Source organism: Haliotis rubra, unplaced genomic scaffold (assembly GCF_003918875.1).
Source record: "Haliotis rubra isolate DU_JTF1 unplaced genomic scaffold, ASM391887v1 Scf10, whole genome shotgun sequence".
In the NCBI taxonomy this organism is placed as follows: domain Eukaryota; kingdom Metazoa; phylum Mollusca; class Gastropoda; order Lepetellida; family Haliotidae; genus Haliotis; species Haliotis rubra.
In genome coordinates, this window is record NW_025764892.1 from 3348336 (window position 1) to 3367900 (window position 19565).

Below are 19565 nucleotides of genomic sequence, written 5' to 3' on the forward strand. Positions count from 1 at the left end.
CACTCACTATATCAGAATCTATACACTTGGGAGATTTGGAAACCAGAGAGTGTTTGGTGCAGCTTAGTCTGAGCTTACTCCTGTCATTCACTGATGATGAGAGAAGAAGTAATTATACATTTTTATAATTGGCATTTCATATTCCGATGTACCAGTGAATCTTTTTTCAATTGTTCTGAATGTCTTTTTCGCGACATCGTTCAAACGATTCTACTTGATGAAAAAATTAAATATAGTTCGGATAAAAACTAACTGAAGTATAGAAAACTATGAAAGTTTAGATTTTCTTTTTGTTTGTGTGCGACACATGTGACATTCCCAGCATGAACAAATATATTTATACCATCCCACCCAAAAATCAATTTTCTCAACAGCGGAGGTGGTGAAGATAAAGGGGAGATAACCAGTAAGATCCAATCAGGTGCGCGCCCCACATGCATCCACATTGATCGCGTGCAATGTTTGAAACAAATGGCGGCCAGTCTTGTTCACAAACTGGCGGTTCGAGAGGTAAGGAATCGATAAAGTGATATGACACAAATTTCAAGGAAGAATGTACTTCTTCACATTTTAGAGAACTGCCACCGATTCTGTTCAAGTCCACCTCACGATAAGACTTCCGACCTGAAGAATCGACTACCCTATTGTTTTTCCATATAGTCACCTAAATTCGTGAGGGCGTTAGATTGTCAAAGTTTATGTCAACTTCAATGGGAGGTTCACACTTTGACATAAGCCACACATGCAACACAGCATCTTAACGATGGTAGTTGACTTTATCTGACAGATGTTTAATTGGTCAATGAATTGAAATTGACAGCTTTCTGTTTGTTGTCAATAACAAAATGTCATTATTGACACTTCTGGGTCGCATGTCAGTCATTTCATTCTCTTTGCGTGATACCTTTTCGTAAGACGGTATGTTTGTATGTTAATGTTTTAGATAGAATGTAGATAAAATGGCATACCTATCTTGACTTTGTCACCTTTATGTTTCTGTGAATATTGGTTGTCGTTTTGTCATTTCATTTCTGAGCACGCTTGTTTTTTAGTTGCTTTAAGCTGTAGTGTCAGCTTTTTAAAATCCTTTGGGTTTTCTTTCGAAAATTTGTATAGAACAAATTCAACACCATAACAATTGTAAGTTTGAATTGTTAAGGAACAGTTGCACCAGAATCTGTATCTGTCACATTGTTTCTTATAAGTCCCAGACATTTTTCACAGGTTACTTCTTCATTCACTGATAATTCACTGACGTGTTGTGTGGCAAGAATACATATGTTGATATCCTCATGTCTTGCGTCAGTATTAATTCTTCATTCACTGATGATAGAAGAAATGGTAGCCCCCATGTCATGTATCAAAAATATGTATGTTGAAAATTCACATATCTTGTGCCAATATTAGTTCTTCATTCACTGATGAGAGAGGAAATGATGGCCCCTTGTTATGCTAAGAATACATGTGTTGAAAACCACATATCTTGTGCTTCTGTTAACTACCATCTTATTTTGCTAACTATCTGTCAAAGACAGGTTGACATTAGGCAGACACCCATTTAGTTTGTATGCAGTTTTCATCACAATTAATCCAGATCTGTGTTGAAGGAAAGTCAGGGAGTGCATGCCATAAACATGACTATTATGTTAAAGGGGTGGAGGGGTAGCCTAATGGATAAAGCATCCGCCTGTAATGCAGAAGACCCGTGTTCGACTCCCCACATTGGTACAATGTGTAAAGCCCTTTTCTGGTGTTTCCTGCTGTGATATTGCTGGAATATGGCTAAAAGTGACGTAAAACAATACTCACTCACTATTTTCTTATAGGTTACAGATTTAGGTGGTTCCCATTTAGGGATTCAAATACTTAAGTCGCAAAAGTTAAAGATTCCCAGGAACCACCTCAATTTCAAAAACTGCTAACGCTATTTTCAGTGACCAATATTTGATGAGGCCACATATTTTATTCAGTCAGTACTTGCACATGAAGGAAGGGACTGTAAGAGAAACTGATTTCATTTTCAACCTAATACGTAAACAGAATATTTAACCATGTTGACTGAGATCACTTATTGTCAGAAATATCTTGTAGACAAATACTCATGACTTTTATCATTCACATTTGCTGGTTACCAATATGTCATGCTTGGTGACAACATCTATTTTCACAGTCAACGTTAGCCATTGGCTATTCATTGTCTATTTATATCTTTCAAACAGATACTTTTCTCTTTTTCTTCATGGTCTTTATCAGTCAAATGGGCGATTATTCAAGTTCCATTTCAAATTTACACAAGACACTAATTCAATCTCTTGTCCTTCTGTAAACCTCAGCATGAGACTGGAGTTGACATTGTAAGGGAGGTTTTGTTCCCAAACAGAAATCTTATTATGTATTTGGTCATAAGTATCATGTGTAGTACAGTTTACCTGGTTAAATTACATCTGTTAAGATTGTATTTTCATTCATATCAAATTTGTATTGTATTTGTTTTGCTTTTTTGTTGTTGTTTAAGTCATCAGTATTCCAGCTATGTGGAGGCAGTCTGTTAATAATCGAGTCTGGATTTTGTATTGTAAGTGTGATGAACAGAGAACTAATTTGTAAGGAAAGGCTTAGGATGGATCGAACATTACCATGCTTACAAAATCCAGCTTAACAAGTACACAGTGAAATGATTATGGCATTATAGTAAGCTAGTGGAGACATAATTTTGTCATGGCAACATCCATGCTGTGTTGTAAGAATGTAGTGTTAACGAGCAGAATAGTACAAATGAATGTTTACATTGTTCTCCTCTATGGTTTTCCAGGCTGTATCTTGCATTATTTCAGTTGGTTCTTGGAGAATTGAGAACTATAACTTGACATGAGTGACAATTTGAAAATAAGTGTCACTTCTTTGAGAAGCAAATAAAAGTTGGAGTACTAAATAAGGATAAGATGTATGGATGAACAACTTCTATATTTACAATGAGGAGGGACGTTTTTGATAACAGTGTTAGAATCTACACGGAAAGGTCACTTCTCATTGTGAAAAGAGAAGTTGTTCATCTATATGTCTTATCTTTCAATAACCGTTGCCTTTTTAACCCATCTGGAGTGTTCCTGTTCCTTACAAAATCAACATTGCTACTTGTTGTTGTTGTTATTCAGGCTTTTACATGACGTGCCCAGTACACAGTACACTACAATATTCCATCATATCATGTCTGACAGTACACTATAATATTCCATCATATCATGTCTGACAGTACACTACAATATTCCATCATATCATGTCTGACAGTACACTATAATATTCCATCATGTCATGTCAGACAGTACACTACAGTATTCCATCATGTCATGTCTGACAGTACACTACAATACTCCATCATGTCATGTCAGACAGTACACTACAATATTCCATCATGTCATGCAGACAGTACACTACAATACTCCATCATGTCATGTCAGACAGTACACTACAATATTCCATCATATCATGTCTGACAGTACACTACAATATTCCATCATGTCATGCTGACAGTACACTACAATATTCCATCATGTCAGACAGTACACTACAATATTCCATCATATTATGTCAGACAGTACACTACAATATTCCATCATATCATGTCTGACAGTACACTACAATATTCCATCATATCATGTCTGACAGTACACTACAATATTATCATGTCTGGCAGTCCATCATATCATGTCTGGCAGTACACTACAATATTCCATCATATCATGTCAGACAGTACACTACAATATTCCATCATATCATGTCAGACAGTACACTACAATATTCCATCATATCATGTCTGACAGTACACTACAATATTCCATCATATCATGTCTGACAGTACACTACAATATTCCATCATGTCATGTCTGACAGTACACTACAATATTCCATCATATCATGTCAGACAGTACACTACAATATGCATCATTAGTGTACAAGACCTTCATATTTCATGTAAGGACCTTTGAAATTAATTATTAGGGGTCCTCTTGATGCCTAAATTTGTAGGTGAGCGAGAACCATGATTTTTACATTATTTACTTCTTTGAGAGACGTGAGAAAGAATTGGAGTACTGTGGAAGGATAAGATATATCCTATATTACAATAAGGAGTGGCATTTTGAAGCAGGTTCAAGTATCATTATCAAGTAACTTATTTGATTTGGTTGAAGAAACCGGTTCATTATTATAGCGTATCCTTGTTGAATCCATATATTGTGTGATCTCTCCTTTATCTATAAGCCTCAATGGAAGACATAACAAACATGTTTACTTCTTTTCAATCTGAATGCGGAAATGTATCAGTGCCATGTGTTGCCAGGTGTGTCATGGTTGTTATTGAACATGTGGAAGCACAGGTGGTCTTCAGCACTCAACGACATGGCATGAAAAGTGTCTGACTCCGACTTACTTTGTGGCATGCCATCTGGCATACCAGGGTCGTCATGCTTTCAAGCATATTTAATGTCATCTTGACATGGATGAAACATGGAAGGTGGTGTGTGGTCCTGTGCATAGAGCCAAGGTCACAAATCAGTTGAAGTTATGTAACGTTTGTCGTGGACAGTCCTTGGATGGGTGACCGTGTTTGGCAGCTTGACTCCTGAAAGTTTCTAGGACTTAAGTCCTGACCCACAACGAAGCACATGTGAAACATGTGGTCTTACCTTAGGCAAGTGAGTTTGTTCATGAATTGCCTCTGTTCACCCAGCAGTAAATGGGTACCTGGTGGGATAAGTCATATGACTGTTAACCTTCTAGCGCCACATAGGCAGCTTGGGTTATCTGGGGTAATAATTCGTTAGCGCTTTGAGCATGCCAGTGTGTGGAAACATGAGCTTTATAAATAGCCATTATATTGCTTAAACATGTTAAACATGTCACTCACACTAATCAATAATTTTAAGAATTTGTTGTTGCTTTACCATTTCTTTTTTGTTTCGTTTCAGCAAACTGGTAAATTAAAAATACAGAAGAAATCATTATCATGGAAACCTTTTACCAAAATCCCTGGCCGACTGTGTTATCGCCTCAAGTCTCTTGTACCCCAGTTTGTCCTGGAAGAAGGGTATGTATAATGTTGGGGGACCCAAACTCTGACTTTCATGGAGTTTCAAGATAATGTTATTTTCATGGGAGCAATGATATTACCTTGAACGTTTAATGCATTCCAGAATGTTTCTGTAATTTGATCCGGCCCCAATTTCTCGAAACAAACTAAGTCTGAGTTTTGACTTAAGTCAGAGTTTTTACTCAAATCCCAGAATAAACTGAAATCAATATTAAACTCAAACTTAGTAGAACATTTGCGTTTGGTGGATAGATTACTTAAGTTGTTTGGGCTTTTTTTTTATTTAAAAAATGCAGTTGAGTTAAAAATTCAGCTGTTTCAAATTGTCTACCTCAGTTTGAAATTTGAGTAAAAAGTTTTTGATGTATTGTTCTGGGGACAACATTTTTGAACAGTTGATCTTGATATGAATATGATGAACCAATCTGAGACATTGATTTAGTGTAGTCTATTGTAAGGATTGGAAAGCCACAAAATAACTCGGTGCGCCTAGTAGCTGCAAGTGTTGTATGCTCCCCAGGGATTGATAATACGATGTGCCGTTGAGATTGACATCCAATGATTGAGGGAAAAATACCAGCGCCTTGAGCATGTACTAGTTGCATGGATATGTGTGCTATATAAATATTCTAGAATAAGAATGAATAGTCATTTGTGTGTTTGTTGAATACTACATGTGTACAATCTGTTATCTGTGATGCATCAGGGTTTCGGGGTCCTGGGGCTTGCTAATATCTCAGTCAGGGACACCAGAATTTAGTTTTGGTAAATTGATATGTTCCAAATGTAAACACAAGATTATGAATAGCATTTGCTCATCAAAGTCAGTATTGAAACTGATCAATGCTGAAAAGAGTAATTTTGATCCACATGATATACTTTATGGGTTGGGTTGATAAAAGTGTCATTTTTCCTCAAGATTGTAGCTAAAAGGGTGGTGTATATCTGTCATAATGACATTTCCATGTGGATAACCTGTCTCTATAGACAGGGAAGACCCATGACATTGAAATTGATTCCGCGCATAGCTGCACACGCCTTGCTCATAAGACTCTCACGTCGGTGTAGCAAGTCGCACTACACTTAATCACGGATAACCTGGGGCCCCTTCGCTAACAATAGCAAGCACCAACTGGCGGCACTCATACATGATAATGCGGGTTAATTGTCAGGCCAGTGCTCAACTTATCCTTGTTTGCCAGTAGTATCCCATGCTTGTTGTAAAGGCACCTAATGGGATTGGGTGGTCGGGCATGGTGACGTGGATGTCAATGTATCCAAGTTGCCTAGATCGATGCTGGTGATGTCAATCACTGGATTGTGTGATCCTGGAACGATTATTTAGTAACCCTGTCACATAGTGTGGTTAAGCATTTTTGCTGAGTGCAGCTTTTAAACAAGTCACAAATCTTAGCACTAACGTGATTGTAACTCCAATACTTTAACAAATACTTATGACAATCATAAGGCTAAGGTTGTTTTGTACACCAAGGTGTGATTACTTTCAGATGATGTAGCTGTAATATTGTTCACTGTGTGTGTTCTCCTTGTTTGCAGACATGTATTCCTAGGTTTTACCAAGTCAGGTCAGTTTGTGTTGTCTTACTCCCTCCATGTGGATGCTGATGAACACACAGCCTACCCTGTCTATGTCTACAGGCTGCACTGGTGGAGGTTTGTCCCGGAGAGGCCACTGGAACTGGTAAGCTGTCGTACTTGGCATCTCGGGCATTGGTCCAGAGGTTCTGAAGCCCTTGAAGTGTTCTGTGTAGAATGTTTCCTTGATCATTCTTTGTTCACCACAGGATTTTCACAAGAAATCTTTGATATTTTAAGGAATTGTTCTGATATGTTTGTAGTAGCCATCTTCCACGACAATGCAGCTTTCCATTTTCGTTGTTCACTCTCAATGCATCTGGTTAACCCTCCAACATCCTGTATGTCATGTTGTTGTTTTTTGTATCTCATCAACAGAGCTACAGATAACTAATGGGTCATTGAGTTATGTACTCGCTTGTGTTCATCTCAATTGGGTATCACAATTTTCCTTTGAGTAACCAAATAAATTGTACCCACCTCACTCAAACTCAATTGGGTATTTTGACATTTTCCGTTAATTGTAAAAATGTAATAAAGTTTAAATGTTCATTTACATGTTTATTATTCATAGTTGATCAGTAGGATGAGAAATGATAAGAAAGACTGCAAGTTGCCAAGTTCATGTGCTGAAATAGAAGCTCTCAATGTACCTCAGTTATTTGATCTATCCTCAGTAACCTCCAGGCTAAGATTTGACATCTTTGTGTTACGCATGTAAGATCAAATTATTGAGTATTTACCAAAATTTACGCAACAGACTTAATAGGAATTTGGTTTTCACATAAGTATTTGCGTAATTAACGCAGATACGCAGCTTATCTGTACCTCTACATCAACATGATAGGTTATGGCCCACCAGAGCAAGTGACAGAACAGACACTGTAAGAAGGGAGATAATTTTCATAGTCAATATTACCCCTTCATCCATGTCAGTTCAAAGGCATCCTGTTATGTTTAAGTTTAGAGAGCAGAATAATTTAAGATTCATTTTTCCATAGCTATATCTATTTAGAGACTTACAATTGATGTTGTTTTTGTGTAGGTGTCAGAAGTACGGTTGTTTGGAGAAGAAGATATAGTCCAAGATCTGTTCCTTGCATTTTGTGAGTGGCCAGAAGATGACACAAAGGTTCTTGTGTACGGTCATTGGTGAGTGTTTTCAGCATAGGGCAGTCCCTCCTGGATTCCTCGGTGAATTTTTAAGAATTCCACTGCAAATTTAGTAAATTCTGCATCCCATTTTTCAAAATTCTGCAGTTAAAAACTTGAAAAGACACACAATATAATGCAATTTCAGTCTTCAAAAAGAATTTTGTGAACATGATTGCAGTGAAAAATTCAAAAAATATTATTGTAAGGTGCTGAAGAAAATATTACCTCATGAATATATTCATCTTTATTCGTGAATATTTTGAAAATGTTGTTATAGCAAATGTTTTTGTGTAACCAATCATACGTTTGACACATACCCCTACTTTTCGTTTCGCTTGATAGTCAATATTGATTCAACGATCCAAATAAGTAAATTCCGCGGCAGAAAAATGGCAAATTCTGCATGTCTTCTGCATGAAAATGCATTTTCCGTGGACATTTTTCTGCATCAAAAGGTAATTTCCGCAATTTATTTTGCAACCGCGGAATCCAGGAAGGACTGATAGGGAAAGTATATGGATTACATTCACTGTACCAGTAAGTCCAAAGATATTTAAAATATGGGTTCACAGGCAATTAGTGGACAAGTTCTAGTTGATTAGGTGCTGAAAATATTCTGAGCAGGATGTGCTTTTTCTTCAATATTTTGTAATGATTGCCAGTGCCTGTTTTTTGTTATTACTTGCATGATTACATGATAAACATTTTCAGGTCCAATAACCATGGTAACTCCTGACAAGCTACTTCGACATCATGTCAGTTCTCATTGTGAGAGTTAACCCATTGACCCATATTTGATAGAAGTGTAAAATAAAGATGAGATTTGTAGATTTGACTCAAACTAGCTGTATTTCAGCTAGTGGTGGTCCGATTAATTGAAATAATCAAAGATTGGTCGCAGTGACTAAACGACCAAGCAGTCAATATGTTTTCTCATAATCGAAACACGACCAATCTTGGAACACTTGTTTGCATTAACAATATTTTCAAAAGGCTGGTTTTGTCTGTGTCATTAAAGTTACATTTCATAATCACTACATGTACAAGCTCGTTCCAAGTCATGATTGAATTTATCTTAAAGAATCCAGGAAATATGTGTTTCTAACATACTAATCATCATTTAAATATGCAAAATTTGCAAATGGACTTTATGCAGTTTGCAAAAAAACCCAAATTACTACAGGTTTTTTCGTTATTTTTTTGTGCATTAACAAAAATAACAGGAACATACGATAAATGACGCTAACCAATTATTTTCGATGATTGATCGGTTGTAATGGACCAATCATAAATTATTAGATTTTAACCAATTCCCAACACTAATTTCAGTGTACCTGGTCGAGGGGACGACAGCTGTCAGTGTTATCTGACAGTCACTGCTGTGCCATCGCTCAAACGATGTCAGGAATGTCGGCTACTCAAGAAAGGCAAGATATATTATGTGACTCTTTGTAATAATATCATCATGATTATAGCATGTCTTTGTAACTGTTGTAGTTTTTGTTTCGCGATTAATAATACTGTATTTAAGGAAGTGTCATGAAAGAAAGTTGTCAGACCTCTTGATATTTGTTAGACATCTGCTCTAATATATAATAATGTGACAGTTTGAATGTCTTGTGGTTGATAGCTTCAGTAATAGTTTATCGTAGGGGGTGCAAGGATGTAAACATGTGTATTGTTTCAAATAAATATGAAAGTTAAAGGATCTTGTCATATGTCTAATGTAAAAAAATATGGATCTGGGTCTCTTGAGCCCAGTTAATTTTAAAGTCTGAACATATAGCACCCAAAATTGGTATGGATGATGTGAATGTATATGAAATGTCATGGAAAACTTTAAGGAACCCAGAGCCCCCCTCAATTTCAACTCTGCAAATGTTGGACCCAGGATTGATATAGATTAAGTGAACAATATCATGAATACTGCGGTATGCAAAACTCTTAAATGTATGCTGTGTATATGTACATGTATAGGATAGCAATTGTATTATGTTTGGTGCTTTTCTTTCCTTCTTGTTGCTGTTTTATTATTTCTGTTACACAATACATCACAGCCAGGTTTTTTTTAGCAGTTATTAGCAGCGTTTAAAATTCCCGCCTGCCCGACCGTCCAGAATGGTATATTTTCATCTCGGACGGTCAAATTTCAAAAGTAGCCTGTCCGGTGGCCTGGTAGATATTTTTACCCCTGACAATAAATATTTCATAACATCAGACAGGTTCTCTTGTTGTCAGTTTAAGGCGTTTAAGGTATTATGATAATTATGTTAAACTACTTACGATTGGACAGTTCATGTTACGATAACCAATCACAACACATGTACTTTCAGTTTATTGTTGAAAACCGGAAAGTTACCAGGCCGGCTGTCTGGCTTGGAATGTTGGGAGTTTTAAACACTGTTATTAGTGTTATTGTTATGTATGGAACCCTTGACTTTAGTTATTGAACTGCCATGGAATAACCCATACACTGAAAATTCTATGAATAAGATTAAATGTTTGAGCCATCAGAGATTTATCTAGACCTACCCAAAGGCAGATAGCTTAAGTTAGAAGCCAGGGTTGGAATTGGCATAGATATTACAGAGTTCAAATTCAAAGACTATTTTAATGATTCTTGGTGTTTGAAATATTTCAGAGTCCTCAGGTAACCCTGGAACCTGTCTCCAGCACAGCTTCTGTCTTCATACAAAGTATGAACTTGCACCTCCGTTCCCTGCCTTCTCACCACGAGTGCAACTTAAAATAGATGGCATCGCCATCCTCAACACAGGTGACTCCATAGTTGCCCTACAGGTGGATGCAACTCACTCACCAAGTAGCTTTAATCAAACAGACGATACCCTTCTAGGGGAAACAACCTCAAACACTGAACATATGCAAAGTGACTTACATGACAACTCCTATATTGGTGCTGAACTGTCTATTTTAGAAACTCGGACATCTATTTTTACCATAGAGGATAGCAACAGCCCACTGTGTCATGACCATTCAGGAGGTATAGGCAGAGTCAACGAATTTCTGGAGGGTATGCAGGAAATTACTGCTGATGACGATGAGGAAAATGTGCATTCTCCTGAACTGGAGGGTTCTGATCTCGAGTGTTCTGAGTGCAAGTCAACAAAAAACTGTGAACATTGTCGCCACATCCCCAAGGAAACCCGTCATGGACCAAGTTACCGTCCCGCTCTTAAAGCTAAAAATTGTACTGGTGAGAGCAACAGTCAACATTCTGATTGTATGAAACCCATGGGGGCATGTGGCAAGCTGACCTGTCCTGTGGGATCTCCTGGGAACCAGTGCTCCCACTCCTATAGTCCATTTACTGATACTAAGTGCCACAGTCCCGAGCAGCCAATGAGAGCTGGCTGCAGCAGTGCCAACCTGCATGACTTGGACGATATTGTAAATAATTGCTCAACATCCAAGTTGTCTTCCCAACGATCGTTTTTCTCGCCAAGCAATAGCGGAGCAAGCACGACAGGCTCATCCAAGAGTTCTGAAAGTGTGGTTGTACATACAAATCATTCTCGGACTGTTACATTCTCACTTCGAAAAGTACGGGTACACGACTGAAGACTCGTCCGAGTCACCATTGCCAGTTGAAGGTACAGTGTCTATTTTCTCCTATGATTTAGCTGAGCTTTGAAAACTCTTTGATGGAGACCACTATTAGGTCAAGGACACCAGGGATAGAAATACTTTTTTTTCTAAGTGTGCCTTAGGGCACCAGACAAATATTTTAGGTGTGCCTTTCTGAAATCGATTATGTCCACATGTTTTTTAGAATAAATGACAATGATGATGATCATTTGAAATTTATTGTTAAATAAAGAAATGGGTTTATGAGCATTCAAATATGTATGGTATTATTCAATTTGGGAAAAAATAACTGTTTTGGGGATTAAATGACTAAATGTGAGTTATGTCTCTGAAAAATCAGGCGTGTCAAAAGGGCACCGAGAACATTTTTTAGCCGTGCCATTTCAATATTTACCGTGCCATGGCACACTAATATATAGGGTATTTCGAACCCTGGACACTATTACTATCATTGTACCCAGCCGCAATGTGGAACGGGGGACTATGTATTCAGCAGCGTCTGTCCGTACGTACGTCCCAATTCTTGTTAACACAGTATCTAATGAACTGTTTTACCCAATGTCTTCAAATTTGATGACAGCTTACATTGGGGGATTATTCAGACACCAGTCGATTTGGGTGACCTTGACTTTATTTTCAAGGTCACCATGACACTTTGACCACTTTTCAAACTCTTGTTAACGTAATATCTCATGCACTGTTGTACCCAATGTCTTCAAATTTACTGACAGCCTACTGGGGGATTACGCAGACACCAGTTGATTTGGGTGACCTTGACCTTATTTTCAAGGTCACCATGACATTTTGACCACTTTTCAAACTGTTGTTAACACGATATCTCATGCACTGTTGTATCCAATGTCTTCAAATTTGGTGACAGTCTACATAGGGGAATTATGCAGACACCAGTGAATTTGGGTGACCTTGATGTTATCTTTAAGGTCGCTATCATACTTTGACCACTTTTCAAAAATAAATAAACAGGATATCTCATAAAACATTGCACCCAATTTTATCCTCCAAGCTGAAGAATATATTGCCATTTCTTATTAATACAAATTTGATGTCGGGAATTAACGTAATGGGTATCAGGGTAGGGTAATAGGGGGTGGGGTACCTGGGTAGAAAATTTGGACCCGTCCCAGCCCTAGTACACACTGATACTGACAGTGGATGTGTGCATCTGCATCTATACATTCAAATCTACTTTATTCCCGAAATATCTTCAGATTTAAGAGAAGATTCTGGGAAGTATCCATGGCTAAAAACTACATCACACAAATGGTAATCTTGCATGTGACCAAAAGATAAACACTAGTAAATATGTTACATTTCGTTCTGCTTTAACGGTGGGGGACATTGCCATGTTAGTGGTAAACACTTGTATTAGGGTTATCGTGTTCATCATAAGACATTCTTATTATTGCGTTAAAGTTAACAAGCAAACCTGATACCTACTTGTCTTAACAATAGAACATTGGTCAAAGGTCTAATTCATTGTGAAATGCACAGTTTTGATGGTATTAATGTCTTATGTTTTATGCACTTTTAATTTTTTTAGACCTATTCCGGAGCCATTTTAAACGTCTTAAAATCAAAGTTTATTGACTATTGAGTACTATCAACATTATTAACACCTCCAACATGCTCACGTTCACACTTACTTTATAGAAATTATGTACAGGGGTAGACAATGAATTTGAATTCATTCGTGCCATTGGGCAGTCATAAACATGGTAAAGATGTTTAGGTGTGAAATAGGAATTTGCCAACATGAAGAATACTTTAGATTCATCTTCAGTGTGTTCAAACTTGATGGATGTCATCAATACTCAATACCATTTAGAAAGTAGTCAAATGTATCGCAACTGTGAGTGGCATTTAGAAGCTGGTATGATGAACAGGAACGATATTTTATTGCAAATGATGCGACATATGGGTGTAGATGCTAACACCATTGGTCACACCCTTTGCAATAAAGTAGTTGTCTGTTCATTAAAAATGACATGTTATATTTGGGATTACACTTTCTGAGGTGGCTGAGTCTGTTGGATGGCTGACTTTGTGTGCTCAAGATTAGGTGCCTGACCCGGATGGGACTCAACCTAACAAAAGAACTTGTAATCCCAAATATAGCCTATGTAACATATGTTTATGGATTTCTTTTCAAATGGGCTAGATAATACAAGTAATAAGTGGATGAAGTTTAGAGTAACTTAGAAAGTTTGACCCTTTTTTTCATTGAGACGAAAATTTAATCAATTTCAGATATCCCTTGTCATATCATGTTATGTTAATGTATTTATATAATTATAGTGCATTTTGTGGGTTTATTTTAGGATGACTGAATGCTTGTTTTTATGTTTGTTTGCTTCTTTGTTGTTCAACACCCGACTCGGCAATATTCAGGCTATGTGGTGGTGGTCTGTAAATCACTGAGACAATCCAGTGATCAACAGCATGAGTATCGGTCAACACACTTGTTACATGATCACATGTGTCAACCAAGTCAGCGAGCCACTAGTCACCCCTTACGACAAGCATGGGTTGTTTTTATGTACCTTATCTACTTCATTTACTCAATTTACCATGTGCATAATATATATGATCTTTTATGCATCATCATGATTATTGTGTTTCAGATGACTACGACCTGGCGTACCGCAGTGTGCTTCCTGTGGAAGTGCTGTGGTGTGACAGCAAGCAGCTCTCTATCATCAGGTCCATGATGCCGGAGAACCCTGCGGTAAGTTGATGACCAGCCTCTGAAACTGTTACGATATTTATCATTAGTATCTAGTTGTTGTTTAATCACTTAGAGGACTGCCTCCGTGGTGTAGTGATTAGAGCGTCCGCCCGGAGAGTGGAAGGTCGCGGGTTCGATCCCCAGCCGCGACTTACCAAAAGACGTTAAAATATGGTACTTGTTGGTCCCTGCCTGGCTCTCGGCATAAATGGGTACAACAAGGACTGGTCGGCTCTGTGTCAGTATAATGTGTCTGAGTGGGTTTTTCATGCTAAACTACAACATGGTGAGCTAGTGAGCTAGCACTATATAACTAGCTAAAGTCTGGGCTAGTACAAGCTTCCACACATACACATACACATGCATGTCGTCATATGAGCAAAATATTCTTAAGTACGACGTTAAACCCTATTTCACCTCATTGAACACTTAGAAACTTTTTGAACACAGAACAGTGTACCTTTTTGTGTGTGAAATGTTGTGCTATGGTGCATCATATAATTTACTATTCAGAATAAGTTAAACAACACTGACAATGACAACACAGTTTTGCAATGCCCACCAGCAGAGACAGATGAAATATAGTCATATGAAAAAAGAAGATGGGGTAACCTAGTGTCTAAAGCGTTTGCTTGTCATGCTGAAGAGCCAGATTCGATTCCTCACATTAGTACAACTACAATGTGTGAAGCCCATTTCTGGAGTCGTTGTGATATTACTGGAATATTGCTAAGGTGGCATAAAAATAAACTCACTCACTCATATGAAAAATGTCAGGTGTTATATGATTTCATTTGGTAGTACATAACTTGTGACCTCTTGGAAGGGAAAACAGAAAAATGTGACTGTCATTTTTTGACGTGGCATGAAGATCTACTTTGTATTTACCACTACTTGAAAAAGGACATAGCATTTGTAGGAATGTTTGATGTTTTCATCCTGCAAGGTGAGATTCACCATGAGAATACCTGTGAAGATCCGGGTTAGAATTAATCTTCAGAAACCCATGCTTGTCGTAAGAGGCGACTAACGGGATCAGGTTGTCAGGCTCACTGGCTTGGTGGACACATGTCATCGGTTCCCAATTGCGCAGATCGATGCTCTTGCTGTTACTTGCTGGGTGATCAGGCTCGCTGACTTGGTTGATACATGTCATTGTATCCCAATTGTGTAGATCGATGCTCATGCTGTTGATCACTGGATTGTCTGGTCCAGAGTGCAGCGTAAAACTAAACTCACTCACTCATTCACCATGAGAAATTGACCGGTGAAAGACGGGTTAGAATGAACCTTCAGTAACCCATGCCTGTCGTAAGAGACGACTAATGGGATCAGGTTGTCAGGCTCGCTGGCTTGGTGGACACATGTCATCGGTTCCCAATTGCGCAAATCGATGCTCTTGCTGTTGATCACTGGATTGTCTGGTCCAGACTTGATTATTACAGACCGCCGCCATAAAGCTGGAATATTGCTGAGTGTGGGGTAAAACTCAACTCACTCACTCACCATGAGAAATTAGGTGACAAGTAGATACACAGTACTTGGAACTTTCAAACAAGTTATTCTTGGTTTATTTGCAAAGTTTATTGTTCACTATTGTCCCTAAAATGTTGACAAGTTCCTGGTTACAAAGACAGAATTCATGAAAAACAACTCCCATGAAAACTTTAATTACTTTTTGGTATAGATCCATATCCCATTGTCATGATTGTGGAGCAGGACTGACAATATTGCTATCAAGATGAAATACAGCAAGAGGGAAGCAGTGTTATAGAGGTTGTTATCCATGAGCTGTGTCCACTTGGTCGTTTGTCAGCTTCTAAGAAATGAGTGTCAAACAGTTCAAGCTCCTTGTTATTTTGCCGTTATAAAGGTAGCGTGTTGCTTGAAATCCTGTTGGTTGAAAACAACATGTGAGTCTCTATATTAGGATTATTTTTCCTTATGCTGACTCATGCTCTTTTTGCTTGTCTTCTTCTTCTTGCGAACATAGTGGAACACTTGTATCTCCCTAATTGAAGCTCCCTTCAATTTAAAATCACTAATTAGTATTCACCACGAGTTACCTCCTTTCCACAAGCGCGGGAACGAGGGCGCCACCTCTACCCATGTGCCTCACTCTCTCCTTCTTCGCCCAGTGAGCTGGACGTGAGAGCGCCTGTGTCTCCCGACACACTATATCCTTTGAATTATATTTAGTTAGTTACCTCGTATAGACATCTATAGAGGTTTAGCTAGTATCCTTCAACGATTATATATTGATATTTAGTCGTTTTTCTACAGTTTAGTCACGGGGACGCGTGTTTGTTTCAGTGGATTACGTTGATGAAAATTCTGTACTATTGCAGATTACGTTTTTATGCTGCTGCTGATCCGCCTTTAATATGATGTACGGCGCCATGTTTATTATATTCACATTGCAGTTCGCGGTACTAATTTATCCAATTCTACCTTTTTATTAATATTTACTTTGCGTTTGGCACGCACAGCAGATAGGTCGCTGATATGCAGAGTCTAGTATGACTGATACACGGAACCCTCGCCAGTCTACTGCTGTTGGCCGACTCCCCTCCGTGTGGTGTTCGCTAGAGTGGTGGAGAGGTGTGGGGCGTAGTCCGCCATCTCAAGAAGCATCCTGCTTCCCCAGACATCCCATCGTCGCAGCAGAAGACTAGAGGGTTTTCTACTACATCTCAACAACCGAGACCGTTCCCATCGAAGTTTTGGGCCTGTATGATGATCAGCCGGTCATCATACGGATGTACATCAAAGATTGACCGATGTCGGCACAGATCAGCATGCAGCCTGATGTACCAACGCCAGATATCGCGATGATCGTCCTGAGGGTCCCATCATTACCAACACTCAACGCAGGGCGTCGCACACCCAGGGCAGCGTCGACCTCTGAGGGAAAATCAGCGAAGTCTACTAGGACTTTCTCAACCGAGATTGTTCCAGCCGATGACCTGGACCTCTACGATGATCAGCTGATCATCATCCCGGCGTCGCCACAAGAAACGACCGGTGACAGCTACAACGACATCAGCAGAGATCACCATGCAGCCTGATGCCTCTACACTGATGTCGGACGATTTTCGGTGGACCCCTCCATTAACACCGCAGATAAAGCACCGGCGACCTCGTCGCAGACCATCCCAGAAGACATGATCGACAAATTATGAACATCATGGAGGACCAATATCTGCGGTAGCAGGGTCCGAACCCAGCGAAGGCTCCAACGTGAACAGCACCCCAGAGGCACCCCGTCAGCGTAGCAGCCAGGGCGATGTCACCTTCGCGAAGGAAGTCACGGACCACCTTGACGAAGGACCTAGATGTACAGCCTTCGCGAAGGCGGAAAGAACCTAGATGTACAGCCTTCGCGAGCGAAGGACTTCGCGAAGGCAGGATAGATCATCACCTTATGCGGTTTCATCCCTAGATGTGGACTCGGACCATCAGACATCACGGAAGCCTTCGCGAAGGTCATATCGTCGTTCCCCGGACCGGGCGCAGAGGAAGCTTCGCGAAGGCATCTTGAGAGACACCTGAATCAGATCATCATCATCTAGAAGGACATCGAGGGACTATACAAGAGCTTGGCGAAACTATCAACGTTCCCCTCACAAGTCTCCGAAGATCAACCCATAGACAAGTTGATCATCGATATCAAGTATAAGAACTACAATCGTATATTGGTTCTGTTGAATCCATGGCCGAGGCGTATGTTAAGCTGGCCTAAATAGATCTAGAGCGATCAATTAGACACTTATCACCAGACTTAAGTAACCGACTTCTGAATATGATAAGATGATCCATGCGGCCCTACTTAGGCAAGCGCCGCCCGATCCCACATCCTGTTAAACACAGAGGCTGTTCACGAAGAAGCAAGCTCATATATATATTTATATATATATATATATACTAATCGGGCTTTGATTCGACGACACCTTCAGCGATGGTCGCGAAGGCTAAGTAACCAAGTCTACTTCACCCAGAAGATCTAGAAGGGATACTTCGAGAACTTCTCGAAGTCTCCGGCGTTCACCGAGGAAGTCTCCTCCAAGGGTGCCATATACTAGCCACTTTCGTCATATATAGCTACTAGTCAGTCCGTTCAAGGCGTCGCATAAGTTGATTATCAACTGTATGCCAGATGCCGCCTATAAGCCTCTGCGAAGATAATTGCTCAGGCTATTTACAACACAGAACGCCGCTGTATTATTAGTCAACGACATTTCATAGATCTTCACAGAAATCAACTATTCCGTATAAATTGCTAATATACAATCCCGGACGACGATCACGATTATCTACATGCGTGACCATTACGCATATCTGCAGACAATTCAATATCGAAATTGAACAGCAGCCTTGTTACAGCGAGTATAACTCTTAATCGTCAAAGTTTCTGAGAAGAAATATGTACAACAAGTTCAACGTTAATTCTACAATTATGGCGATACATTCATGTATACAGTCTACAAGCTCACAACTTGCAAGTTGTTTATACCCTTATATATAAGGAAGTCGGATTATATTCAAAACTGAAATTACTTTCACGACAACCAGGAAAATAACCTACCCAGCATAAAATTACAGAGCGAGATATATTTGGCGGAGGTTTCAGCGGTTACCATTAACCCTCAAACACGTGGTCACTTTCGGATAACCGAGAAGCTACGGGTGAAGACCGGCGTTTATGCTAATATCAACGGCGACAAGAATTTATTCAAGGTGGGTTTTTCCGCTACACCGGTGACATCACAGCGGGTATTATACAGAATCAAAATGCCTTGTTCTGATTGGACCGCGAGGGACAACGCCCTACACAGAGGTCGATCTCTATTCACAGTTCAAGACTTACGTCACAAAGTGACAACTATATATCAGTGAGCGAGCAAGCCTCATTACAGTCCAGTTAACCTGAACATTCATGATTAGACTGCCTTTCTTCAAGTTAGAGACCTCCCCTGTCAAGTTAAGGCGAGGGATCGGCAGTCAGGCGATTTTACATAAAGTTCAACGAGGACAGACACACCTGGTTGTGCACCTACATCGTCAAAGGACTTATGGCGAATTACCTAGACGAAGATACAAGTGGATCTAAATCCACAGCGTTTCAGACTACAGCTGAATTTCATCAAGCGACTAACACAACTAGATGGTTAGTAAACCTACTAAACTTCTGTTTGGAGAATAAAGCGGAAATTTCAGCCCAACCTGGGGATATGAATATAGTGCTCCAACACCTCACAAGTGAGGTTTATGAACACGCCTGGATGACATACTTGGACCCCATGATACGATGATTCTATCAAGATGGCCAGCAAGAGCACTGTAAATTTATCTCCACCAAACCAAACAGGAGGA

General features: G+C 39.3%; 1 protein-coding gene across 1 annotated transcript in view; it reads left to right on the forward strand.

Annotated features, from left to right (window-relative positions):
• Positions 1 to 430: 430 nt before the first annotated feature.
• The window catches only part of LOC124261853 (DDB1- and CUL4-associated factor 15-like), a 34388-nt gene continuing 15253 nt past the window's right edge, over positions 431 to 19565 (forward strand). Inside the window, 8 exon segments of the mRNA XM_046696254.1 lie at positions 431 to 510; positions 4968 to 5086; positions 6647 to 6791; positions 7731 to 7837; positions 9170 to 9267; positions 10482 to 11398; positions 11400 to 11451; positions 14089 to 14192. Coding sequence (XP_046552210.1) covers positions 472 to 510; positions 4968 to 5086; positions 6647 to 6791; positions 7731 to 7837; positions 9170 to 9267; positions 10482 to 11398; positions 11400 to 11451; positions 14089 to 14192 — 1581 coding nt within the window. The 5' untranslated portion in view covers positions 431 to 471.